The sequence below is a fragment of the Cheilinus undulatus genome, linkage group 14 (genome assembly GCF_018320785.1).
Source record: "Cheilinus undulatus linkage group 14, ASM1832078v1, whole genome shotgun sequence".
NCBI lineage: Eukaryota > Metazoa > Chordata > Actinopteri > Labriformes > Labridae > Cheilinus > Cheilinus undulatus.
This window is the reverse complement of record NC_054878.1, coordinates 21,022,190-21,050,131: the sequence shown is the minus strand read 5'-3', so window position 1 is coordinate 21,050,131 and position 27,942 is coordinate 21,022,190. Positions and strand designations below refer to the sequence as shown.

The window sequence follows — 27,942 nt, the reverse complement described above, 5'->3', positions numbered from 1 at the left end:
TATTAGTAAAAGCATTGGAAAACAGCTCACAAAGACCAAAGTGTTGCGAAAGCAAGGGACTCAAAACCAATGACAAGAAATCCTAATAAAAGACTAATGGTGATTTCCTCTGAGCAGTCTGGTTTAGTCCGGTTTGGTTTGGTATGCAATTTTTCATGTTTCCACTGTTTGAAGATGGAAAAGTACCGAAGAAAAAGATCTGAACTATTCAACTTTTTGGCACCCCTCTTTTGAGGTGTCAAGCAAACCTTCAGCCAAGTTTCCATCAGGTGGTCCAGTTTGATTGAATACAGTTTGGTGCGGTAAACCCCAAAATAGTTTGCGTTTCCACAGGCACGGTTACCATCACTTGGTGGATGGACTGTATAGTGTTGGTTATGTGATGCCACAGGCAGCGCGAGTCTCTCCAGCTAAGACTGCTGAGTGGGAGAAAGCTGAACAAGTGACAGAAATCAGAAGGAAGTCTGCAGGAAACTGCTTTATTTCAGCTGTAATTTGCTGTCATTTTAATAACTATGTACATCTTGATGATGTTCACTGTGCTCAGTACAGATCCACAGCTGATAGAATATGTTTATAGAAATGTTTGGAGCCGTAATGGTACGTTAATAAAGGCACAAGATGAAGCCAGGCTGTTACAGCTACCGCAAGCATTCAATTGGTGATGATTTAATCTAAACTGAACTCTATACTCCTTCCTCTGACCTTAAGGGAAAATTAAGACCTTAAATTTCAGCAGATCAACCATACGGTTAAAACATATCAAAGGTGGCAAGGCATCTATTGACAACAGATTAGGTTTTATAACTGTAAATATAGTCCTGCTATGTCTAACACAGCTTTCTTATTTGAGAAATGCTAAAAAAATGGTCAAGTCCAGTGTAAATTGACCTGATTTCCATTTTGTTAAATTGAAGTTTTTTCTGTGAACCAGACTGCCCAGTGAAAATGACCTTTATCTCTAAAGAGTGGAGCTCTGCCTACCAAGTAAGGGTAAGACTGTAAATGCAAGCAGGATGAAAGTTTACTAAACCAAACTGTTCCAAACTATACTGAACCAAGCTGGACTGCTTGGTGGTAACACACAGCATTCCACGAATACTTTTCCGTAATTAAGCATATTTGGATGTAGAACAAATATAGCCCTCCAAAGTTATCTTAAAGCTCCTAAAAGGAGTCTTTTACTGATTATGAAACAGACCAGTATTAATACTCATCTATATAACTTGAAAATGCCAAAAAAAAAAAACACAAAAAAAACACCACTGTTAAGACATAGACTGTAGACTTAGACTGTTAAAGCTGTAGTAAGCGATTAAATTTTAATGTTGTATGCCCACAAAAACAACACAACCTGTCAGGGTCTTGTTATTAAAGCCATCTAACAGAATAACACACTTCTGCAACACCTCCTTGCGTTGCACTCTCACTTGAGAAAAAAACAGCTAAAACCAGCTGCTGTAGTAGCGGCCAGTAGGCTGCTACTACAGCATACGCCTCTTAGCTCAGTGAGAAGTTGATACAATGGCGGTGTTCAGTCCTATGTAGAATTTGTTTATGCTGAGATTAATTGTTTTTTTCCCTGTAATCCGGCCATTGAATTTAGTGGAGAAGCGGAGCAAAAACACTCCACGATAGCTTTGCCGCCAGCAGTATTTGATTCAGCAGACATGCACATCCGCGAGGAGGTATGTGAGAAGAGGGGAGGAGCTATGGAGCTCAAACACAGAGAAGAGCGGGGGGGGGAGTAGAGTTGATTCTACACAGCTCTCATCAAATGTTGCATACTCAAGCTTTAAGCATGCTATGCATTGACAGGACAGGGAAGAGAAACGGGGTACTTTTTTGTCCGAAGGGGTTGACAGTATCAACACAAACTGAAAGTTCCTCACAGGAGCTTTAACTGTATACAAATGCTTTTGTTTTTGTTGGATTCTTCAAATAAGAACTGCATGGTTCCATTGAGAAAGCGCACATTTCCTCTGATTTTTGTGTTATTTGGCAATATGGAACTCTAATGTAAGCAGGCAATAGACAGAAGAAAGCATCTGTGCCAGTTCAAATATTCTGACCAGATCCAAAAATATGATCAGCTGCAGTCTGTAGCTGGACTGCTGCCTGTAGGTGATGATGGTAGATCATTCTTCTAAGGTAAAAAAATATTTATACAGTGTTCTTTTAAGCGGTTCACCCAGATAACGGCTACCAACTTGCAAATACGTATCAAATTGCAATCTTCTATCGAATGTTGCTTAATGCGGAAAGTCCTCAGGAGAAAACACTGTGGGGGTAATTCCATCCTTCTCTTCCTCCTCTTGGCCTCATCGCTGAGTCAGGCAGCTGCTTAGCGTCTTAGGTTCCCCCCCAGAGCGTCTTCAGGAACGGAGGAGCAGAAAACTCCAAAAGCAAGTTAAAAAATTTGAGACTTGAGAGAAACTTTCCAACACCTGGGGATCTAATACTGCATGTATACACCGTATGACCACGCTGACCCCAGACTCTCACTGCAGCTTCTTAAAATCACTCACCCCCACAGTTTAGAGCAACTTCTTTCAACTGCTCATTTTCTTTTGAAGCTGGCATTCAGGGCCGCTTCTCTCTGCCTGGCTCATCTCTCTCTCTCTGGCTGTGTATTTAACAGTATGTTCAGAGTTACTTTTAGCTATCCTGCTGCTCCTGTTGAGGAATTGAGAGAACAAGGCAACTTTGGAGACCTGTGCATTTTTTACTCATATAGCTTTGGGGTGCTGCTTTAAATGGGCTGTATGCCCCTCTGCATCCTTCTCTCCCTCTGGCTTTACCAAAATGAAACACAAACACATAGATTTTTACATTTCATATTTTCTAATACATCTCATAATGGACTTTATCTGTTTGATTAGATAGAAAATAGGCTATTATTGAAAGGCTACTGGTTACGTTTGCATGCTCTGTGTACAGAGGTTGTTTACTTCAATGCAGGCTGCTCAGGATTAAATCCAGCTCCTTCCCTGCATGCCGTTCTCCATCTCTCCTTAGCTTCCAGCTATGTCCCTTGTTGTATCTGAATAAAAGCATAAAGCCTAGAATCAATCTGGTTTTTAATGCTGTCTATCCTGCATCTTAACCTTCTGTACCTGGTTGCAAACTCTTAAGCTCCCTCTAAGAAGGCCACCTAAACGTAAGGACACATTGATTTTATTACATAAAGTCTAAACTGATGCATTGTTACTCTCTTTTTTTTCCACACATTTTGCCATGTGTTAAATGTTTCAGTGTTTGTTGGGATATTTTGGCCATGAAAACTATTCTTTTTCCTTATTCATTGTGAATGCATGTCATTATTTTACACATATGTTTTTCAAATGAATTTATATTCTTTAATGCTTGTTTTTCCAGAGTCTTTAAATCAAGGATTAATTGTGATAGCAAGCTGATATTAATACAGCCATCAAATCCTGTTTCTTTGAACTCAGGGTCATTTCTAAGAGAAGACATTCATTTCACATAAAGATTTAGAAATAGTCCTCCATGCCTTGATATCCCCAAGACTTGACTACTGCATTTCACTTTATTTTGGTATTAATCAGACTTCTATGAATAGTCTACAACTTGTCCAAAATGCTGCTACACAATTCCTTTGCAAATGTAAAAAAAAACGATCATATTACACCTGTATTAGCATTGTCACACTGACTCCCAATTTAGTACAGACTACCATAAAAAATTATCTTATTTGTGTTTAAAGCTCGTCATGACCTCCCTCCTAGCTACATCACTGAACTATCACCATACAGGACATTTAAGCCACTCAGATCATCAGATCAAGGACAATTAGCCATCCCGTGATCATATTGATAACTGGGTGACTGAGCTTTTTCAGTAGCCGTACCAATACTGAGGAATAACCATCACAAATATGATCAGCTGATTCTGTGGACTGCTTTAAAAAATACCTGATGACTCACTTTTGTTCTCTGGCCTTTCCTAGCATTTAAATCCTCCTTGATTTGTATCTTGTCTTGTTTTTACATAGCCCTTATTTTGTGTGTGTAGGTGTGTGTGGGTGTTTTTCTGCCTGGGATAGTGCTTTTAAATAACCCTGATCTTAATATCAATTAAATAATCATGATAATGATTTTTGCCTGAATTTAGCAGCTGTAGTTCTGATACATTGCTGCTGTCTAAGTGCAGATTTTGAACAGTTAAGTAAATGAGTGCTTGTGTTCTTGTTTTAAAAATGACCTCAGTGTGGGTAGAAAGGATGTAATTTTACAAACTCAGCCATTAGATGGCACTGTGTATCCATCATGTTGCACTTCCACACACTAAACATCCACATTCATAATATTTTATATACATAACTTTAACATTCCTCTGCATTTTACTTGAATAATTCACTACATGCTTTTAGGATAAACATTTCCTCAGTATGTACAGTATGTATATAATGTGTCCGGAGAAAAAAAGATTGCCTGACCAGATGGCATTCAAAGTATGCAGTGAAAATCACAAGCTACATAATCATACATTTTACATCACAATTTAAGCATTTGGCTGGAGTTCTATTTAAAATGACAGACATGTTGCCAGTGAAACTTGAATATACCATCAGAGATTATAAAAACATGCGACTGCACCATATGACCTCTGCAGGCTTCAATTTGCCTGAATCCATTGTGCTGTACCTTATACTTTTGTGCTTGTTGGTTCTATTAACTATAATTTAAGGATAATAACTCAAATCAAAGTAGTAGTCTGTTTTGCCAACTGTGTGACATATCAACTGAGATGCTTTGAAAAATATCAGCAACTAAGCAGAGTAATGAAACAGGATATAATGTGGTGTTTTTGTCTGTGTTTCAGGAGCTGGTATTCACATCCTTCAGGCCTGGCATTATCAGACACACAGACGTGATGATCCACAGTCGAAGCTCTGCCACCTCCTCAGTGCGGCCCTGCCAGCCCACACTGCCACCCAAGTTCCTGCTAGCTGCCACACCCAGGGTATGTTTGTCTGTCAAGATGAATAACTGTGGTTTTAAAGCAGCAAGAGGCCTGAAAAGTCCACTCTGGTGTATTTTTGTGGACAGCGTGTGTCGTTGCTGCTCTGTAAGACATCCAAGCATTTGGGTGGTCGTAGAAGAGGGAAGAGCTGTGCATATTGCCTTTGTGGGCCTTCAACAATGAACAGCTCCTATCTGCACAGAGTGTGTGTATGACTGTGTGTGGTTGGGGTGTGGGGTGACCGCTGTGGTTTCCAGCTGCATTTAAAACAAACAGAAGCTCTAAAAAAAAAAAAAGGGCTTCTTACTCAAGGCCACCAGTTCTTAAGCTTCCTCTCGCCCTCCTCCTATACAAACACACATATAGAACCTGCTGATTCACTGAAAACAGCCTGTGCAGTATTATTGTACTGATTTGTGCTTGGTTTATTTTTCTGCTTTTTTTAATGTATTAGTTTTATTTAAAGCCAAAGATAGCCACATGCAAATAAAAGCTACATTTAAAAATAACAAAAACTGCCCTGCTTAGGAAAAACAAACATCTTATCATCAAATCTTCCATTTCTCCGCCACACAACATTATCTATTGTTTCAAATATAGAAAACCTAATCTTCCTTTTTGTTGTTTCCTAGGTGACAGCAGTTCCCATGGAGCGTTATTGTGACAACCGCAGCGCAGAGTACGAGTGGCGGGTGACAAAAAGCGGAGGGGGCACCATATTCAAACAGTGCTTCCTTTACGGAACCCCTGAACTCGCATCAGACTGGCAGGCCAGGGCCAATTCCTTCCACCCACAATGCCCGGGGGGTGTGATGGCCATCTACCCACAGCATGGATGGTCCTTCATTCGGATACCAGGCAGGAGCTTAGTGTCCCTCTTTTCTTTATTGGAGTTTTTTTTTTTTTTGCTGTTTTTTACTTTCTATTGCAGTGTCATTATCAGATGGATGTGTAGTTCTCATTAAGCATTATAGGCTGTATTAAAAAGGTGGACAAATTGATAGCAACCCAAAAGTAAAGCCGAAACATTGGTGCTCAATCCTTCTGATTTTTCAGTTAATTAAGCCATAAAGCCTGCCTCCACCATGTTACCAAATGGGATATAGACCAAAAAAAAAAAAAAACCTCAAGCATAGTTTCTGTTGATATACTTACTTCATACTAAGCTGATTTATGTTTCAATGTTTGTTTTTCTGAGTTAGGTTTAAATTAGTTATAGCTTGATGCTATAAAAAAAGTACAAAATGTCAGACTTGACACCTCTGTTGACAGATGTGGCTTCTACAACCCTGTCTGCACCTAACTGGCAATGTAAAGGGGACAGATTTCTAACAAACAAGTGACACATTATATTGTCTTGTTTAATGAGCAGTGAGTATTATTAGTTTTGTTAAGAGAGCTTGCTGTGATTGGGAATCGTAGGGCAAGTGTACCATCTCATTAGAGCCTGAGCACCAACCTCGGTCAGCGAGGACCCTAATGGATTTCGTTTGTCCAAAAAATTATTATTTTTCCAACACTTCGCAGCCTGTTTTGGGGGTCTTAAACTCCCTAAAAAGTCCTGGATTTTGGCTCATCTCATCAATCCCGGCGAAAAATTTCGTATTCTGGTGGTTCCAGACTTCTGTCTCCAAAAATGGCCCCACAGGGGCCCCAAACCCAACAAATCAGGAGCCCCTCCCACAACTTTGTCCAACGTACATGAAAATCGCTACACATGTGTATCATGACTAGACGAACAAAAAATCCTCTTGGGGCCATCCTCTAAAATGCACAGGAAATGATATCATTGCCATTTTGTGCCCAATTTTGGCCATTTTCTGCGAATTTACAGTACTCACAATTGAACGAACTCCACCAAGGGGACTTAACCGATTGACTTTTCTAGTTTCAGAAGGGGTTTCTCCTGAAACTAGACAAGATGGACATCTCAGCTTGTGCTCTGCAGGAGTTTTCACCAGGGGGCGGGGTCGTAATAAGCCGCCAAACTTTGACTAGCATTTTTTTCACCATTTTTATGAAAAAAAATTGTGTAAAAACAATGCTCATCATGGCGCCATCCTCTGCCAACCGGAAGTGATGCAAATGGGTCATTTCTGCATTTTTCTTAGGGTGTTGAACCTTTAATGCTCTGAATGTCACACAAAGTCCTCAACATCTGTTCCTACATTGACATGTTTCATTAACCGACACCCCAGTGGTCATGGCGGCCACTTTGATCCTTCGCCATTGGACAGGAAGAGGGTGTAACTCTCGATTGCCAATTGCCTTCAAATTTCACATAGATGATCAGGATCTGCCTCTCTACAAATATCAATGTTCATTTCATGGATTTGCTCTAGCGCCCCCTACTGTGAGATTCTATTAGCATCTCCATTAGTCCCCCCAGGGGACTTCTCTCCTGGACTCCATACTGGTATTTCCTGAAACTAGACAAGATGGACATCTCAGCTTGTGCTCTGCAGGCGACACCCCATTGGCCATGGCGGCCATTTTGATCCTTCGCCATGACACAAGAAATGGATGTAACTCTCATATGAAACACCCGATGTCTTCAAATTTCACACATATGATCAGGGTCTGCCTCTCTACAAATTCCAATGTTAACTTCATGGTTTTGCTGTAGCGCCCCCTACTGTAAGATGCAATTACACTTCAAAAATAACAATTCCATTTTTTTTTTTTTTAAATTTGACATGATAGATAGTCCGTCCCTCATCACTTCTTGATATCAACATCAGACATCCAAGTGGCCATGTCGGCCATTTTGATCCTTCACCATCTGACAGGAAGTGGGTGTAACTCTCATATGAAACATCAGATTGCCTTCAAATTTCACATGTATTATCGGCATCTGGCGCTCTACAAATTCCAATGTTAATTTCACAGTTTTGCTCTAGCACCCCTACTGTGAGATGCCATTAGCACCTCCAAAATAAAAATTCCGATATTTTTTTTTTATTTTACATGATAAATACTTCTTCCCTCATCACCTTTACATATTAACATCCACCTCTGACACACTGCCACCTACTGTTGAGGGGCAGTACTACCTCAAACAAAGTGCACCATGCTGATTTTAGTAAACGTTATGACGCTCAAAGGAGGATCGCCTTGGTCTCCCTACCGTGCTGCAGCACACTGCAGAGGTTTGCATACACCCCACTTTTGCCACACACTGGTGGTTGCGTCACACCCCAGCATGCACCGGCATGCACCGGGGTCTGAGGGCCCTTCAGTGCTGCTTGCAGCCCTAGTTCTTTCTGCATTCATTATGTAAGTTTTCTAAAGGAAATAGAATTCTCTTTTTGTTACACATCAATCATTTTGTTTTAACTGAATTTCCACCACAGATTGTTTCATGAATGTTCATAAAAATGCAGAGGATACAGTAGAAGATGCTCAAAATTCCCTCTGGAGGACCCCCCTTAGATTTTTTATCACTCAGCATACGTACCAGATTCAGCTCAACGTACCTGCCAATCTTTATGTGAAATATCACTGTATGGTAAATTGATGCAATAGAGGCATAAAATATACCATAAATCATCAAATTTGGGGAACTATAACCAAAAAATATATTTTTCTTATACAATTTCACTTTTATAACCACTGCATTAAATCAGAAGATGAACTCCAGTGTGCCATGAAATCCCAACCTTTGATTTTTCTGTACAAAAAAATTGTATTAATCTTTTCCCAGTTCAGGTCTTAAAAAAGTCTTAAATTGGATGTTTAAAAGTGTAGGAACCCTATATATAACATTCTTTAACCTTGAGTGACTGCTTCAAAATAACACAAGAATTTGCTTTTGTGTAGACTAAAAACCATCCTGAGGGACTTGGTGGTTTATTGTTTTAATGGGGCGATTTGGTTAGCAGAAGGAGCAGAATTGTAAGAGTCTTCATGGTGCAACTTTTTCTCCAAATGGCATCATTCTTGCAACATGTCGGCACATGTTTTGGGAGGTATTTTGGCTACACTTTTGTTCAAAGGTGATATGTTGTCCATCTTTATATACAGCCAATGTTTAGCTCTCATTCCCCGATTTAGTGCTTTTTGCTTAAAGGTAAAATAAGAAAAAAAAAAGGATTAAATTGATAAGTAAAGAGTTCAGACATGTATGGTAGGTAGCATTTAGCACTGCTGTGGAGAAAGACCACAACACTTTCTATGATAACATCCTGTAGGCTTGACAATTCAGTGGTTGTAGCTGACAGTTTTATCAAACTGTAGATATCCACTTTTTGACAGAGGCTTGATATACAGGCCCGTGGGAGACTCTACAAAGGCAAGCCCGGGGTCAACAGGGCAAAGCCGGGTACATCACCCTCCTCTGTCACTGCCTGTCCGTCTGCCAGGCAGCCGTTCCCTCACAACAATCTAATGCTGAGATAAAATGCTGTTGCAACAGTTCAAATACAAACCAGGGATTTCCACTGAGGTGTGAATGCAGTGCTGTAGGTGTACGTGGGTATACGTGTGTGCTTTATCGGAAGAGTTCAGCTTGTTGAAGTAAAGGTCAGCTGGAGGAGAGTGGGAGCTGATTCTCTGCCAGCACTCAGATGGCTGATGGATGTCCAGGGTTAGAGAGGCCAGTGCAGTTCTACAGACAACACTTCCCTTCTCACTGACCTGAGCAGACCTGCAGATTCTGATAAATTGACTGTGGTATGGATTATGATGACTGCAGTCTTTTTGTTTGTGATGTAACAGAGTGCCATCACAAAAATGGACATGCTTGGCCCTAAGTACATTGTTTATAAGCCTTAGTTGTATGTCACATACAATCTTAATGCATTAATTATCACCTTATTTGCTAAAACGTACTCTCAGATTCTAATGCTTTGTTCTTCTTCTCCTCTGAGTATACACATGCTCGTGAGAGTGTTTGTGTGTAAAAGTGAGAACCAAACAAGTGTTTGTGTGTCAGTGTGAGAACAGTCTGAGGGCTCTTGTGAAGTTATACGGAGGCAGACAAAGCGAGGAAGTTTAGCCGCTGGTCATTGTTCAAGTGCTCAGTTAGGTAACACTAATAGATGGTCCGTCTGTGCGAGTGTGTGTGGGAGTGTGTGTCAGCACAGCATCGAGTCCATTCAGCGCTCACACGGGGGGCCTGAGGTGTCTCTCACCTCTGCACACGCACTCTCCCACGCTGGTGTTGGTCTTTTCGTCACACACCTCCATCCCTCACACTAACAGAAAGAAGCTGCGCGCTGATGTGAAATCAGTATCTGGCCACGGCCTCTCGCTCCGTCTGGTCTCCCACCTCTTTCTCAGCCTCGGTAGGAAGGAAGTGACCCAACAGTCCGGCACCCGTTCCTCCGTTGAACACATTGTTGCCACATCAAGGCCCAGATATGTACAGTAGCCCGGCTGAAGTTTCCCACCCCCCCTTCTCCTCTCCTCTGTGCTCCCAGCCCCACACCTCCCAGAACAAATGGCAGAGCTGAATAACTGTTTGTTTTGAGCGCCATGGCGTGAGTATGGCTGCCCGCTGATATCGACAGTGGAATCTAATCAGAGGACTTATTAAGAATCAAGCCACAGAGGAGGAAAAAACAATTGGAGCTGGAATTTCTTGGGCCTTAGATTTCTTGTTTGTTTGTTTTTTGATGTCACTCTGCAAAATTTCTCAAAGGATAGATTGTATTCAGTCATTAGAGAGTCCCATTATTTACTCATTGTAAATACTGAAAAAATGATTATGACGTGTTCGTTCTGATGCTCAGTGGGCCTCATTCACCCATATCTTAAGATTTTTCTTACATTTCTTCTTAAATTTTCTAAGATAAACATATGATAGATATATGAAATGTTCTTAAACCCCTAAATTGTTCTTACCTGTGTTCTTAGGTTGATCAATGCCAGGTGTTTCAAAAGCTGGAAACACATGCACGTTGCTCCTGATTGGCAAAGAGAAATGCCCTTATAAGGGCATAAGGCTGCAGGGAAGTGTGCAAACACAGAAACCACGCAGGAGTGAGAGGGAAAGAAGGAAGATATCAGTAACGTCTAACTTAAGATAAACTGTAAAAAATCCACAATACTTTGAAGTACTTTAATATTTCTAAAGGGTGTCAGCACGGTCTTAAAAATTATTCAAAGTTGATAAATCATTTAAGCAAAAATTAAGGCTTTCAAAGGGTATTAAAAAGTCTTGAATGCAAGACCTTAAATTTTGTAGCTGTTTTAATTTTTATATTTCTAATAGGTTGAATGCTATTTTTTCTGCTTTTGTTTTCTCTGTTAGTTTTAAGAACAAGTGAGATTCTGATGGAACTCCACCAGATCCAATGTCAGCCTGCACACTTGTTTATATTCTGGCCCATTGAGCTATCAGTGCATGAACGTGACAGGTTAAAGCAAGTTTTCTAAGAGGTGGTTGAAGGAGAAAGTTTTGGAGCTGAGGCTGGGACCTATCCTTTTAACATTTTACAGGACTTTGCAAATTAAAGCAGCTTTGCAGTGAAGCTTCAACCTATTGTTTTACAAAGTCTGTTAATGTTAGCAATGCTAGCATATCAAAGAAAGCTTTTTTGCACATGGCATAACAGATACCATCTGCGTTTTCTTGACTGTGTCACATTTTTATCTTACATCGCACAAAAGGAAAAAAATAACTTTGTCACCAATAAAAGAAACTGAGGATGGATGGGGTCTTAAAATACACTATGTTGCCAAAAGTATTTGCTCACCTGCCTTGACTCACATATGAACTTAAGGGACATCCTATTCTTAACCCATAGGGTTTAATATGACGTCGGTCCACCCTTTACAGATATAACAGCTTTTACTCTTCTAGGAAGGCTTTCCACAAGGTTAAGGAGTGTGTTTATGGGAATTTTTGACCATTCTTCCAGAAGCCAAGAAGACAAGAAGGCCTGGCTCTCAGTCTCCACTCTAATTCATCCCAAAGGTGTTCTTTTGGGTTGAGGTCAGGATTCTGTGCAAGCCAGTCAAGTTCATCCACACCAAACTCTCTCATCCATGTCTTTATGGACCTTGCTTTGTGCACTGGTGCACAGTCATGTTGGAACAGGAAAGGGCCATCCCCAAACTGTTCCCACAATGTTGGGAGCATGGAATTCTCCAAAATCTCTTGGTATGCTAAAGCATTCAAGGTTCCTTTCACTGCATCTGATGCTTTGCATTGCACTGGGTAATGTATGGCTTGGTTGAAGCTGCTCGGCCATGGAAACTCATTCCATGAAGCCCTCTATGTACTGTTCCTGAGCTAATCTGTAGGCCACATGAAGTTTGGAGGTCTATAGCGATTGATTCTGCAGAAAGTTGGTGACCTCTGCGCACTATGCACCTCAGCATCCGCTGACCCTGCTCCATCATTTTACGTGACCTACCACTTCGTGGCTGAATTGCTGTCGTTCTCAATCGCTTCCACTTTGTTATAATACCACTGACAGTTGACTGTGGAATATTTAAGAGCGAGGAAATTTCATGACTGGACTTGTTGCACAGGTAGCATCCTATCACAGTACCACGCTGTAATTCACTGAGCTCCTGAGAGCGACCCCATTCTTTCACAAATGTTTGTAGAAGCATTGTGCATGCCTAGATGCTTGATTTTGTTCGCCTGTGGCCATGGAAGTGATTGGAAGACCTGATTTCAATAATTTGGATGGATGAGTGAATACTTTTGGCAATATAGTATATGTTGAAAGGGTATTTGACTAAGGTCTTCAAAAGTATTAAATTTAATGTCAGATTTTCTGAATTTGCGATGTTCTAAAGTGGATGTAGTGCTGCCCCAAATGACTCCAAAAGTTAATCATTTAATAGAAAATTCAGCACCAGAAGTGGTTATTAAAAATTCATTCATTCTAAAACCTGCTTTTAAATGATAAAAAAAATATTTTCATACATTTATATCTACTGATATTATATTCATAACTTAACTTTTTGCAGCTTTGATCAAACATTGAATTTTTAATTAAACTAACACTTGATCATATTTAAGTAATGCATTTTTTCTATATTTAAATGTTTACAAATGTTAAATTGATAGAAATTGCAGTAAAATAGACTCAGAAATTCTATTTATTGTCATTCTTAATCCAGCACATTTGAGTGCAACATTGAAGATTTTATCCTGTCATATCAGCACTCCAGTGTTTGTAAGAGTGCCCTCGAGTGTTCTTAGATTTTGTTCTTAGCTAAGAAAAATTTGCAGAGAAGAAATGTCGGAATTTCCTGAAAACTGCGAGAAAAAAGTTCTTCTTTAGTACGGTTATAGTTTGAGGCCCAATAAGAGGTGATTACAGGGGAAACAAGATGCATACTTTGCATTATAAGCCTTGAATTTAGTCTCTGCTGCCACATAGTTTGAGGCACAATTGCACGACAAGCCAGGGGGTTTTGACCATAAATAAGAGACATATTCCAGTCCTTGGTTTGCCAAATTGCTCTCTCACTTTCTAAAGCTTTCACTTTTAGCAACAATTGGTCACTTTATAATCAAACAGAGAGCAGAGAGATGTTTTGAGTCTGTTTGAAAGTAAATAGTTTTGCGTGGTGTCAGAGTATTTGCAGAACATTCCTGTGTGACACAGAAATAAGCGTCCTGGCTGTTTGTGTGGCCCCTGAGTTGCCCGCCGTAATTAGAAGGAGCGGCTCCGCAAAATGACGGCCTTCTCACTATAGCCCCGACTCCCGACTCTTTTTCCAGCATCGTCGCGAGCTGGGAAATGACTGTCAGTGCTGCTGTGTCTGTGTGAAGGAGACAGAAAAAAGGGAGTTGTATATATGTCTCAGTCAGACTACCAGAGAGGGCCTGGTCAGGTCTGGCCCAGCAGCCCACATCAGGCTGTGGGAAATGCAGTCCTGCCTTCCTGTCCCTTCAAAGAAACTCTGCTCTCCAGCAAAATGGCAGGAAGCTTCCCCCCGGCTCTCTGATAGACAGGCACGAAAACCACCCAGCCTCACCACATCAGCGTCTGCCGCTCTCAGTCTGCATTAAAGCTGGCACCGGCACCCGTCTGCAGGAATTTTGGCTCCTATTTTCGCCATCAGAAAAAGAATTCTTAATAAAAGATGCAGCCAAGTGTGTAAAGGAAGTGGGATGTTTTGATTTCCTTTTCTAATTTATGCCTCTTAATGCTTGATTCACTGATACTTAAAGTCATAAAATAGACTGAAGGGGGAGACATTAACCACATTTCACCTCCTGTGATGGGGTCTTTAAACAAGGAAGTCATATGTGACTCACTCTGTCTCTCGGCCATTTAGCCTTCATCTGTGGTGTGTGCCGAGTCAAGCCAGCCAAGGGTAACTAGCAGTAATCGATCTTAATGACAGAGTTCACCCTGATCTGCTGTGGTGAGATTCCCCTCCATGAGTTCCCATCAGACAGTCTGTCTCTTCCCTTGCTTAACAGCTCCTGGAGAACCAAGAGAATTGCTCTGTGTGCATCTTTGAGGGGAGACAGTGATTTATATGCAAACATGTTCCATATATACACATGTAATCACAGCCCATCACTCACTTTAGGTCATGCAGACACATTTCTGGGCTTTCTGGAATGCTTCCTTACCCCCCTTCAGTGCTGATACTGTTCAACATGCAGACAGATTTTTGGGAAGAATTTGTGAAACTTCACAAAAGCTTAAAAAATGCAGCATCCCCTCTTCACTCCCCGCTTTTGAATCCTCTCTCTGGCATCTGGCTCTTAACTGCACCGATGCTGCGTCAGTGAGAAAATTAAGTTTAAGTCTGACTTATGTCGATATGTGCTGCAGCAGCAAAGAAGTGTCAGGGTAATATTTCCATCATAAGCAGTGCTGAACAAGTGTTGCCCATTGACTTATTGATTGCACAGTGTAATGTATCATTATACAGTGAGGACCTGACACTCGCTTCGATCCCCCCATCTGTCTCTCTTTCTCACATAACCATCCATCCATCTTTTTTTTATCAGACTTGTTTTTCATTCTACAGTTCATCGCCTCCTTTTCGATTGAATCTGGACCGCTTCCCATCTCAGTTAGGGTGGCTCTGCTCTCTATTTTTTACTGCAGAAGCAGTAGTAGAAGAAGGGATGAAGAGGACAGGACAGAAGATTGTAGCGCATATTAATGAAATTAGCGCCGTAGTTGGTTTGGGAGTATCAGGCGCCAGGCACCAGGGCTGGGCCGGGGTTAATTAGCTGGCAGCAGGCCTCTAATTGGGTCAGGACCGTGTCAGGCCCCTGGCTCTGGCCCTACAGGGATTGGATTACACTGCCAGGGGACGGACAGTAAAAGGGGGGAGGAAGATGGAGCAATGGATGTGGCAGAAAAGGGGGAGTGAGGAGGGACAGGCGAGTGCAGTCTAATCTGCCAGCAGGAGGTACAGAGAGGAGGAGGAGGAGGCTGGCTGAATACCGCTGTTAAACTGGATTGGATTTAGGTGGGTGGGGGGCTGCCATGAAAGGGGGGCAGGGCAGGTGGCGAAGCTTGATATGTGTATCCATAGCAACGGCAGAGTGGTGTGACACCAAGTGGGATTTGTTTGTGTTTTTGGGGTGTGGTCTCAACACGATGCTTGTCCTTCTCAGTCCAGAATTAGAAAGTTGTTTTGGAGCGTTTTCATCCATATGTTCATTTTCAGAAGAAATTTGTCATCTCTGCTGCTCAATATCCGAGTTCCTTTTCTGTTTTTTTTCCATTAGCCACACAAGTAATGTACTGTTGCTGTGTAAACAAACCTTAAAGGCCAATTCATTTCCTGAGCCACACAAGTGAAACGTATAGACAAATCCATTTAAACCTCTCTAATCCCTCCATAATTCATGCTACACGCACGATTACCACATCCCACTTTGCTCACATTTATGACCCACTGTCCAACATTTCACTGCAGCTACACTTAGCTTATATAGTAAACCATAAGTGTAATGTTGGAATGAGACGGGCCACCAAAGCTGTCCCAAATCATAATTATTCATTCTCTTGGCTTCGCTTTACAGAGTATGGCAGTGATATTTAGAAACGGGGATTTTCTGCATGCAGCGCTAAATGTTTTGAACTCAGCCACCTCTCTCTGAAAGCCACACAGCGAGGCTTTGGGGAGTTTGGGTAGTGTCAGCTGTGGATATGTTATTTTTCAGTCTTCTGTTGGACATCTGTTTCCCAGGTTTCCTTTCATTATTTTGCACCTTTTTTTTTTTTTTTTAATTCACCAAACATTTCTCCTTAGGCTGAATGCCTTTAGGTATTTTTCTGGTCAGATGGTGCACTCAGCCAGTACATAAAGATTAAATATTGTCTGTGTAGTCAAATATCAGAGGGTTGCTTTCTTAAGAAGCAGAGCAGCTCAGCTATTAACTGTCTCCTTTATAATCCAGCCATAAACAAGAGGATTAGCCTGACTGGCATGTCTCTTCATACAGAAATAATGGTATCCAACTGCTTAATATGGGATTTTCAGATTTACAGTATATGCCCTTCAAGAATTAGTTTAAATACATACAATATTTAGATCTGTTTGGCCACAAAACCCCTCAGATGGGGGCTTTAACCCATCTTCAAACGTGACATCAGAGTCTGGAGGCTTAAATATAATCTGCTAAACTGAAACAGATTGGTGGCAGGGGTTGAGCAATATTGCCTTTTTATGCACGTTAGCATGTTTGCCAAGTTGTGGTTTGCATCTTGGTGACTGGTAGCACGGAGTGCAGACACTGCTTGTGGTATGTGCCCCATGACTGAGCAGCGACCCTGGTTAGACTGGCACCTGCGGTCGGGAGGCCCCTGTCTGATCTGAACCACAACATCACCGCCGCCACCACTGTGCTAATACCACTTCACTTTAGCCGGAGCCACCTCAGACCCCCTTTACTCTCCCTGTCTGAAATGATTCTTTGACCACGCATGACTAATCTTCAGCATGTCTCACTCTTGCTTCCTTGTAACTTTTTACTTCAATTTTCAATCCCCTGTCTTGATGCCAAGTCCTATTATAGGTCAATTACAGGTCTAGTGTTTATGTACCTCAAGGACTGCTATGTTCTGGTCTGCTGGTATACACAAATTTAGCCACAAGAATGTGGACCAACTCATTCCCTACAACAAATCCAAAGTTTAGTTAGATTTACTTTATATTTAGTTGATTGTACTTTCCTATACAGAGTTTTACTGGTATCTTTATGGAGGCTGGGAATCACATTGTGATTCACATTATGATTAAGTCTGTCAGTGTTAATACATTAACTGTGATTCAACAAAGGTCAGAATTTGACACTCATTTAACACATTAATATTTGCTATTTTATTTCTTTTTGAGGCTAATTTATGCTCTCTGTTCAAATGGACATGGCCAGAGCTTGTCTGTATTCTGTGTTTGCTGGCCTCTTTTTCTTCATTGGTTGTTTGATAGTGGTTTGCAGACACAAACATTACTGCCACCTATATTGGCAGGTATATATGTCTGGACATATTTGGAGTGTGATTACATGCACTGAACCATGACCCCCAATCCATGACGGTTCAGGATGAATACAAATACCATTATGGTCTTAATGATCTTGTGATATCAAACATTTCACTTTGTACCAGTCACTTAAGCTATCTTCATTAACTCTTTGATCTGCAACAAGCTATTTTTTCATGGATAATCAAGAAAATGTTGTGACAACTGCACATTTATCCAAACAGAGTATCCTTAGGTTAGAACCTAGAAATTACAAAGTGAAACCATTGCAAAGAACAATTTCTAGAGAAACTCTTGTAGCTTAATTTTTAACTCTTAATTGGGTTACTTACTCAGTGAAAGCAAATCAAGTAGAACCCCTGAAAAGTGCAAATTCTGCCGCATTATCAGGGAATCACTGCATGTCGGTGAGTGTTTTTGTACATGCCCTCCTGAATGTCATTTAATTCCAAAACGGTCCGTTACTTAATGTGTCACCCTTTCAAAATGAAAAACAAACAAACATTGGGATTCATGGGGCGCAGATGGCCTGGTGGTTTGAGGCACACCCAATGTACATGGGCGGCCCGGTTTCGAGTCTGTGCCCCTTTCCCACATGTTTCTCCCCAACTCTCTCTTATCCCTGTTTCTGACTCTATCCACTGTCCGCTTCTAGCATCAAAGGCACAAAAAGCCCCCAAAAAACCCTAAAAAAACAAACATTGAGATTCACAGAATAAGCACATTGAAACTGGTGTAGTGCTCATTTAAATGATCATTTAGAAGTGAGCCTCTTAAAAATACATCTTTTTGTATTAATTTGATTCCTAGATCAGGACACTGGTAACAGTGGCTTCACATTGTCAATATGGCAGTTAAACAGTTTTGAAATGCAAATAAATAATTTCTGATATGTGATAAAAAGGTGACTAATCACGATTAAGTTTTGAAATTCTGCTTTTAATTAAGGCTGAATGATTTTAGAAAAATAATTGCAGTTTTTTTCACCCAATATTGCAATTGCAATTTGATATGCAGTTTTTTCTGAATTTCCTCATCTTATGTATTTTCCAACAAACACAAGCACTAAATCATTCTATACTATAACCAGCACAATTTTAGATAAAACAAGGGCTGAACAATTTTGAAAAAAACATCAAATTGTGATGACTCTGACTCATATTGCATGAATTCTTGTATTGAAGGGAGTGATAATTTTGATGTCATTCTCATATTGAATAAGAGAAACGTAAAAAAATATAGAAAGTAGGATTTTTTGTAGACTATTTTTTTAAAATGGCACTTGGATGATTGCATGACATGTAATGCATAACATCTCTGCTGCAAAAAAATGTTTTAAACTGGTATTTTCAGGTCAAAGAAATATTGCACCTTCTGCAATTTGAAAATTGCAGTGGCCCACATTGCAATGATTGCCCTACTCTAAATTAAGAGTCAAATACTGTTTACAGCCCTAGATGTAGTCCAATATGATATGCAATACTTGTTCATGTTTACAGTTGTAACATGACACTTTGATATTGCAATGTAGAAGTATCTTCAGACCATTAAATGATTCATCATGATATCTGATAATCTGTAGTATATAAAATATCCTAAATAAGTAAGGTGTAGGATTAATTTAATTATTTAGAGTTTTTTGCCAGTTTCCCCTCTTATCACACTTAATCTCTGTTCTAATTTTTATTTCCGTCTAACATTATCTCCCTTTCTTCTTCTTTTACTCCAATGTTGACATCTGCTTTTAGGGAATCAACATCCGTTCATATTACCCTAATACATGTCATGAATGTCACCATCAGAAGTTTGGTGAGACTGAAGTAGTGATTCAAAGTGGAAGGGAAATCTGCAGCATCATTTCAAATAAAAATGGCTGCATTTAGCATCAATGATTCAATAATTGTATCAGAGTGGCGTTGTTTTGCAGTATTGTTATTTTGCACCAACCCTAATCTTTTTTTAAATATCTATCTCTGCATATTTTTTTTCTTGCTGGAGCTTTTGAATGTAATCCCAAGTCATTTCAGTTAGCTTTATATTAAACTAAAGTGAACAGCAAATCTACCCCAATCCTCCAGCTGTTTGGAGGCCCAAACATATGACATTAAAGACATAAATACAACTTGAATTCAGCCTTATCCTGTCAACACTTGACCAGCAGCTCCGTGATTGTGTGACCAGCGCTGAATATGTTTGACAGGGTGACCCCACTCCACAGTGACCTAAAGGTGAGCCCTCCAAACCCTCCCCAGAGTGTTTCCCCTGTTCGTCTGTTCTATTAGTTCCTCTTTAACACCTCTACAGGGCCTGACCTTTTTTGGGGCAGCTATACTCGGGTCACGGGTCAGGGTTCAGTTTGAGTACACATTAGCATCAAATGCTACTGCTTCAAAATGGGAAGTTTTGTGAGTTTTCTGCACCATCAAGTATATTTTATCACTTTTTTGTTTTGATGATTTCATATCAGTCCTTTAGGGGCATTCGATTCGTCAGACTGTCTTTTCCATGTGTTTTCTCAGCTGGAGTTTAAATTTTCCAACCTCATGTTTGGGATAAATGGAACGTGATTTAAACCCGGTTGGTTACATTTCATTGACAAAGCAAGGAAATAAGACATGGAAATATTTATAATCTGCTGTTTTCTCTGTACAAAAGGGCTTGGGAACAAGTGTCCAGTTCTTGCACAAGACGGACTGAGCCTGACTCTCCCATAGGGACTCTCTTGTAACCCTGGCCTGACCCTGTCCCCTGACCCTGGACCTGGCCATAGGCTTGCCACACTCAGGGTCACGACCCCTCGCTCAAACACCATAGTGTGCCTGTCACTGGGTCGATGGCGCCCATTGTGCCTCGTGACGTTAATTCCTCATCAGCTGGACGTTGAGGGAACCACCTCAACAGCACGCCCGGGGTCAGATTGCTCCTCATTGCTCCTCTGTAGTCGATCATTTGAAGTTTAAAGAACACCCGACGTGGTATAGGAAGACCAACTGCTGGGCCTATTTGTCCTGCTTTTTTTGCTACGGTCTTAAATGCATTATGAATTGCCCCTTTTCATAATTTCTCCTCCTTTCTTTCCTCTCTTCTTGTCTGTCTCTTTCTCACTCTCTGGTCTCATTAGCAGTCCAGTCAATAAGGGCACACGCTTTGTTTAAACAATCAGCAGATCAGGGACAGATTTAGGAGGATTGATCCACAGGCTGATCCGCTCTGGTGAAAGGATCTTTATCCTCGAAAATCCAGTCTTATCGAGGACTTGTATTGATCAGGGAAGAGTTAATAACATCTCAATTGATTGGGCTGCTTTTTTCTTCATTCTGCCATGGAGCAGATGTGCCAGAGTATATATTAGCACACTGAGTATTTACCAGAAGAGAGAACAAACAGAAATGATGAGCTGAAATTGCAGATTTATTTTAATGGAGAAGACTAAAGCTCCTGAAAAGAGTTTTCAAATGGTTATATAGAAGACAGGAATTAATACTGAGGCCTTTAGATGATAGAAAAAGACCATTAGCAACACAACTTACAGTTATTTTTCAAATCTTTATATATATATATATTCTCAAAAGAATATTTTAAGAGTCACAGGAACATCACAATAAGCATAAAGCTCAAATGCATAGTATAATCAGTCATGTAAAAAATAGAAAACAGAAATCAAGGGAAACAGTTTGAGTTTGACTGTGTCTAGAATTAAAATCCTAAATCTTTCAATGCCTGCTATGATTGCAGCAGATAGGAGACATTTACTTTTTGATCTGTAAGTTCTATTTCTATAGTTAAGATAATGTTGACTTTAAACTTACAAAAACAAAATATATGTTCTCTCTAAGTAAAGCAGGAAGTTAGATTAACATTAGCTCAGGAAAGTACAAATTAGAAAGTGAAAACATTAGAAATAACAGTTTCTAGAGAAACTCTCTTAAGGTATTTTAACCTTAACTGGGTTATGTAAACAGAGAAAGCAAATAAACTGGAACTCCAAAAAAAGTGCAAATACTGCCACATTATCTGGGGATCCCTGGGTGTCAGTGGGTCATTTTGTACATGCACTCCTGGGTGTCACTTTACATGTAACAGTGTTATCCTTTCAAAAATGTTTAACAAACACTGAATTAACAGATAAGCACACTGAAACTGTCTCCTACCTCTAAGTCATGGTTTCTGACCACACTGGTGCATCAGGGCAACGCTCATCTAAATAATTATTTCAAAAGTGAGCCTCCTGACATGCAAGCAAAGATTAACAGTATGTAATGCCTATGCAAAGAAAGCAGAATGAGTTTTTAGTAGGAAGACTATTTAGCTAAGTTCCTCACAATTGATTTAAATGTGCTTTAGAACTAAGTTTTTTGACCTAATATGACCAGCAGCTTTATATTTTCTTTACTTGATGATGAACATGGAGCTTGGCTGGGAAACATAAAGGTTCTCGGCAGATGATGTCACACAGCAGCAGAGATTATCCCTTGGGGGGCAGTTAATGGTTTCTGCATAGAGATACTCTACCCAAAAGGCCATGTTTTAAACTGTGTAAGACTATTCCATGCATTCAAAGTGCAAAAATGTAAACATTCTTAATTTTTGATCTACTTTTGTGAATTAAAAGTAGTGAAATATTCAGGCAAGAAAAACTCAGAGAAACTGCAGCAGGAAGGAATTAAAAAAGCCCCTGTCTAAAGCACGGACAGGCTGCTCGTGTTTGGTCTGTTTCCACAAAGTGGTCCGGTTCAGTACAGATTTGCCATGCTTTTGGCTCAGTGGCTCTGGTTGTTTGGTCTTTTAAATGTGGATTAAAAAACACAAAAGATCGGAGGAAACTAGCTCTCAAACAGGAGCATGTCACTGCAGCTTACATAAAAAAGACATTTTGAGGCACAGGCTAGTTCGTAAACTGCTCATCAACTCTCTGATGTTTATCCTGCAAGGTTTAGTTGGTTTAGATTAGTACAAGACTCCTCAAGACTCTTATCTCCCTTTATATGGCTAGACAATGCTAGATGGTTTGCAGGACTGCATATTTGTGCTACGAATTCCCTCGTAGTAAATTAGTTAAACTGTGGTAAAAATCACTGTTTTGTAAAGTGCAGAAATTATATTCAGTGGATGTAGAAATTTTCCAACGAGAATTGCAGCGTATATATCCACTAGAAGTTCATTTAGAACTGATGTTGCACCTCTGTCTCCCCCTAGATCAGACAGTTTGGCCCACAGTCATTTATTCTCACGCAGCAGCTTGATGTCTAAAGTCTTCACAGCGTCGATCTGATTTGGGGTTTTTTATCTCTTTTTCTTTCCCTCTTCCAGACAAAGAGAGCCTGATCACGGAGAGTGGGAAGCTCCACACGTTGGATATCCTGTTGAGTCGGCTGAAGGCGCAGGGACACAGAGTGCTCATCTACTCTCAAATGACACGCATGATAGACCTGTTGGAGGTATGAACACACACTGTGTGACAATACAAGATTTTAATACTTTGATATGTTTCTTGCAAAAAAATACAGTGATAAGGATACCTGTTTCTTTACCATGGCAACAACATTAGAAGTCCTGGGCATCAACCAAAAGGTATTTTTTGTCGAAAGCAAAGTGTGGGTTGAGACCCTGTGTGTGCTGTTTTTTTTTTTTTTTGGCACTGGTAGCATTACTTATTAATCCAAAACCAATGTTGTCCAGTGTTTCAGTGCTCATTGTCCTGAGTGCAAAAAACACCCCTAGCGCCAGCTGTTTTTTGTCACTGCGCTCAGCACTGAGCTTTAAACAGTTTAACTTTTGGAACAGAGCTGTGCTCATCTTTGTCTCTCAGAGAGACAGAATTTATGATGCCTGCTTATTAACAGCAATATTGGAGGAGACTCATCTTTTTGAGGGTGAAGTTTTAAGGTCTACAGCTGCTTTTAATTTCAGAACAGGATTCCTTTACATTGTTTCATGTTTTCTTGAAAAAGAAAAATAAGTGCACAGGGCTTTTTGAAAACAGCATTATGGATACTACTAAAGAAAAGAGAAGGCAATAGTGGTAAACTAGCAACATTAAATGCTGGCAAGTGTTCTGAAGCTGAGGTTGTGCATGCTGCCAGCATAAAAAAGCAAAGACAGTGACTGTGGAAACAGGTCCTAACTCCTGCACCCATTCTAAATCATACTATTTATTTTTGCTATTGTAATTTTTTTTCTCTCTTACAAACATGTCGTATTAAAAAAGATATGGCATTTTTAAACCTTTAAGATTACAAAATTTATATATTTTTAAACTTAGAATAGTGAAAAGTATCAAAATTTTGTGACGACTTTACAGACAACCATATGATATGATCTCTTAACTATTTCTTTATGAAATCTTTTTTATTACAATGTTCGCTTTATCTAGTACCCATTTAATTATTCTGTCACACACAAAATGCACATAGACATCTGTACAGGCTTACAAGGAATTATCTGGCTCCCTGACAACACACCTTAAAATGAGTTATTTGCATGTGCACCCGTGTTGTTCGACCCCACCTGTTTAACTGGAAGGCTTCTATGGGTAAGTATTGAGCTCCAGTGCCTCTAATCAGCCTTCCTGTCCCTTGCTTGTGCGATCATTAGATGGCTAATTAACAGGTCAGGCCTAATTAGCGGGGTCTCATCTGCAGGGGTGGCAGCCAGATGGGAGGGAGGACTGCAAGGAGTGAGGAAAGAGGGATGAGGGGGGAGATGGGAGTGGCAAGATGATTTGGGTTGGAAGAGAAAGAAATTCTGCAGAAAATTGGAGACAAAGGAGGGGAAAAATTGGATCAAATCACGGAAGATAACACAAAGCCAGAAAAAGAGAAACACCAGATAGATGAATGGTGACTCTAATTTTTATCTACAGAGGATAGATGCTCTAAAGTGCTTTGATGGCCACACATTTAACACTGATATGTCTTCATATTGTTTAGTTAATGTAAAAATAAGGCTTTTTATCGTCATGCTTAAGAAAAACAGAACATAAAACTCAGTGACAGCTTTGTTAGCGGATTCTGTCTGGAAGTCAGCTGTTACCTTATCGTTGAATCTATTAATCTAAACTTTCAGTTGGGAAACAATAGCACAAATCAACGCTGCGGGCGATTTTGTGTTGACAGCCTCGGTGCAATGCTCTATTGTTGCCTCCTTATTTGTTGAAAGTATCGCTATGGAACCAGAAGCCTTTGGCATGATGTCATTGGGAATTCCTTCCTCATTCACATGGTGCGGTGCTGTTTCCACAACCAGATCTTTTGATAGCTGATGGACCCAGCCCAGGTGGTTAAGGACTGTCTTCCTGTGCGTCTGGGAAATAGTGGGAATGACTCAGCAATAGGAAAAACAGCAGTGGTGGGAATGCTCAAGATGACTTGGATAATAGATGCGAGTCAGTTTGTGTTAATGTTCTTCCCCTCAACAAACTCCACCTGTATTCATCCTTCCAAAACTTTGATTTCAAGACCAAGCAAGGGAATAACATGGCCTTTTTTAAAGTTAAAGTGAGCTCATACAGTGATGAGAGTCTTTGACAGCACCTCCACTTATATTAGCTCTAAGAGATCCAAGAATGAAATCATATATTCTCCCAATCTGGCTTCAGTTTCTTGGACCGTATATTTTTTTTTCTCATTGGTCAGGGGTAAAAAATACTGCAGATGGAGTTGATTTCCTGAACATGGGACTGTGACTAAGAGAGAGATTAAAAGAGAGGCTGATGCTAATCTCTGTCATTAGCGTCATTGTTTTCGTCGCCAGTCGGCTGCCCGTTCTTCTGGTGACATCACTTTGCTGGGTGATGGATTGCAAAGATCCGGGTGGCCTGAAGAAAAATAACATAGTCGGCTTTCTCTGGCAGTGACCAATAATGGAGCAGGACCGCCAAATCGCTGCCCTCCTGCTCGAGTTGTGTGTCTGTGGCTGCTTAGACAGCACTTTACTGTACTGTCAGTCTGCGGCTTATATTACAGAGCTGGCTGACATGTCTACAGTAGAGTTATATCAAAGAATACAAATTACAGAAATAAAGCTGTAACTAAATTGGCCTGTCAGTTCCTCTTTTTTATTATTAACAATCATAAAGCAGGAATAAAGGCACTCAGATATGGAATATGATCCATGGGTAGAAGAGTTTTATTGAATGAGATTGTAAACTTCGGTCTGTTACAGCAGGATGGAAACCTCTAAAATTTTTCCAGCTTCTATCATGAACCACAATCATGCAATAGTCTGAACTTTGATACTGATCTTACATGAGACTGACTCAAAATCTGGCATCATTTATTTTTATCAAACAACCATTATGAACACAGTTAACTCTGTCAAGAACCTTATTGCATGTAGCCGATTTTGTTGATTTTTACAATAGCTCTGCAATACCTCCTCCTATTCTTCGCCAATCATAGAGCCTAGACACAAAATTTTTCCTGTATTTAAGCCCTTTATTGATAAAAATATATCCTTGCAAAGGTGATTGACTGGCCAGATTCCTTGTCTTTCACCGGCTGAAATGCTTGTTTCCATAGAATGACTGTATCAATAAATGTCACTTGAGGAGAACAGGGTGTTGTGTTTTAGTTGGACTTCAAGCTGGTAAACAATGGCAACCAATGAAGAGACTAGCTAGCTGTAGCACAGTGTTAATTTTGGATCCTATTTTTGATTTTAGTCTTAGTTTTGTTTTAAGATTAGGATACTTAGTAGTTTAATTCCCATTTTAGTCATTTCTGGTCTTCATAGTTTTGGTTGATGAGAACTCAAAGACATTTTACTAGTCCAGTTTTAGTCCGTAGGAAGTGATTACATTTTAGTCTTTACTTTCTGTCCAAACATTGCCTAATGTGGTGGCAAATCATACTAGTGTGTTCATGCACTCTGCCAAACCTGGGATCCCTGCTTTCTACAGCTGAAAGGCAGAAAAGCTACAGATGCATTTTGTTTTGATGGATTTACTCAGAAGAGAAATATGAGTTTGGAAAGTCCAACGAAAACTAAATTACACAGTAGTCACTAATTGTCTCTAACTCTAAACTTACTTTTTTGTCAGAGTTTGAGACATCAGAGATCTATTTTTAGCTTGTCTTAAGTACTATTCACACTGGATTAATATAACCTGTGGACCTCTGATGATTATTACCCTCTGATGTCAAAGTCTGTAATGTACTTAAATTTACAGACATATCTGAAGGAAAAGAAAAGGCTGCTGCATGGCTGCAGCTATGAAAATGCACAATTATTTTTTATTTCCAAAAATTCATACAAAAAAATGCAATATTATGCACATTGCGTTCTGCAGGTGACATCTCCTGCACGTGTCCTATACATAGACCTATACAATGACAACATGCTCTTAAGTGTGTTTTCCCTCTCTCTATGTGTATTTTAACATTTTTTAGATCCATAGCAAGCTGTTAGTGAAAAATATTCCCCTAATCTCCCATTATGCATTAAGGTCGCATAAGTCACCTTTGTGTCTGCAGCTGATCAGACAGAGGAAGAGAGCGAAAGTCGAACATCTCTCCCATATAAGTAAGGGAGATGTCTCATGTTAAATAAGAACCTCTCATTGCTTTTTACAGTTTTTATGCAGTTGATGCTGTTGATGTTATTCTACACCCTATAAATTTGGGATAATTTTGCATTCACAACAACCCTCCTTGCACAGATCAGCTGTTGAAGCCTAACCCCTGAGCAACTTATTTCAAATTGTAAACTGTGTTATGCATGAAATGTTTGGCTTAATAATACCGGTATAAGATCAGGGACTTGTAAGAGAAGCTGCAGGAAGCAGAGCTGAAGTGCTGTACATATGAAGAGAGCAGCGGTGTGTGCTTGCACATTTGGACAGCATAGTTTAAATAAATAAGTTAAGTAAAATAAAGCCATTTTACACATAAGCTTATATTAACAAAAAGAGAGGCACTATTTAAAACTCATATGTGTCAGACTTTGTTAACGATTGCTGCTGCTATCATTTCTTAGATCAGAAAAGCCACACAGACTATAAAAACCATAATTGCTACTCTAAAGTACAGAGATGTCAATTTGCATGGGATTCGAGTTGCCTGTGGTACTATGTATGTTGAAATATGGTGTGTAAGCTGCACTGGAATTTCTACTCTGCAAATTACAGGCATGGTTGATTTGTATGGAGTAGAAACACAGACGTCCTGCGTGATTATTACAAATTAACAGAGGTCCTTAGGTAATATTATTCCTGTGTGAACTGTGACTTGTTCCTGTCTTTTTCATGGAAGAATGTTAGTTGACTAACATTTTTAGTCAGAGTTTTGGTTGACAAAATTAACATCAATGTAGCTGTAGTTGGAGTTTTACTAGAGCTGGACAACAGTTCTTTAAGGCCCTATGGCCCTTTTGATGGCATCTCAAGAAGGTATAACGCATTGGTATTTGTGCACAGTTTTAATATAACAGTGTAGCAATGATCACATTTTGGACTCGGCTGTTATTCTCCTTACATATTTACAGTGTCTGTGCACCATATTCCTTTCATTTTTGAAGTTGTTTGGTAAAGAA

At 40.0% G+C, this 27,942-nt stretch overlaps 1 protein-coding gene across 1 annotated transcript in view; it reads left to right on the top strand.

Annotated features, from left to right (window-relative positions):
* Positions 1-27,942, top strand: part of ino80 (INO80 complex ATPase subunit) — a 60,347-nt gene that overhangs the window by 15,883 nt on the left and 16,522 nt on the right. Inside the window, exons 26-28 of the mRNA XM_041805219.1 lie at positions 4,846-4,986; positions 5,619-5,844; positions 22,723-22,850. Coding sequence (XP_041661153.1) covers positions 4,846-4,986; positions 5,619-5,844; positions 22,723-22,850 — 495 coding nt within the window. The remainder of the gene's footprint in view (positions 1-4,845; positions 4,987-5,618; positions 5,845-22,722; positions 22,851-27,942) is intronic.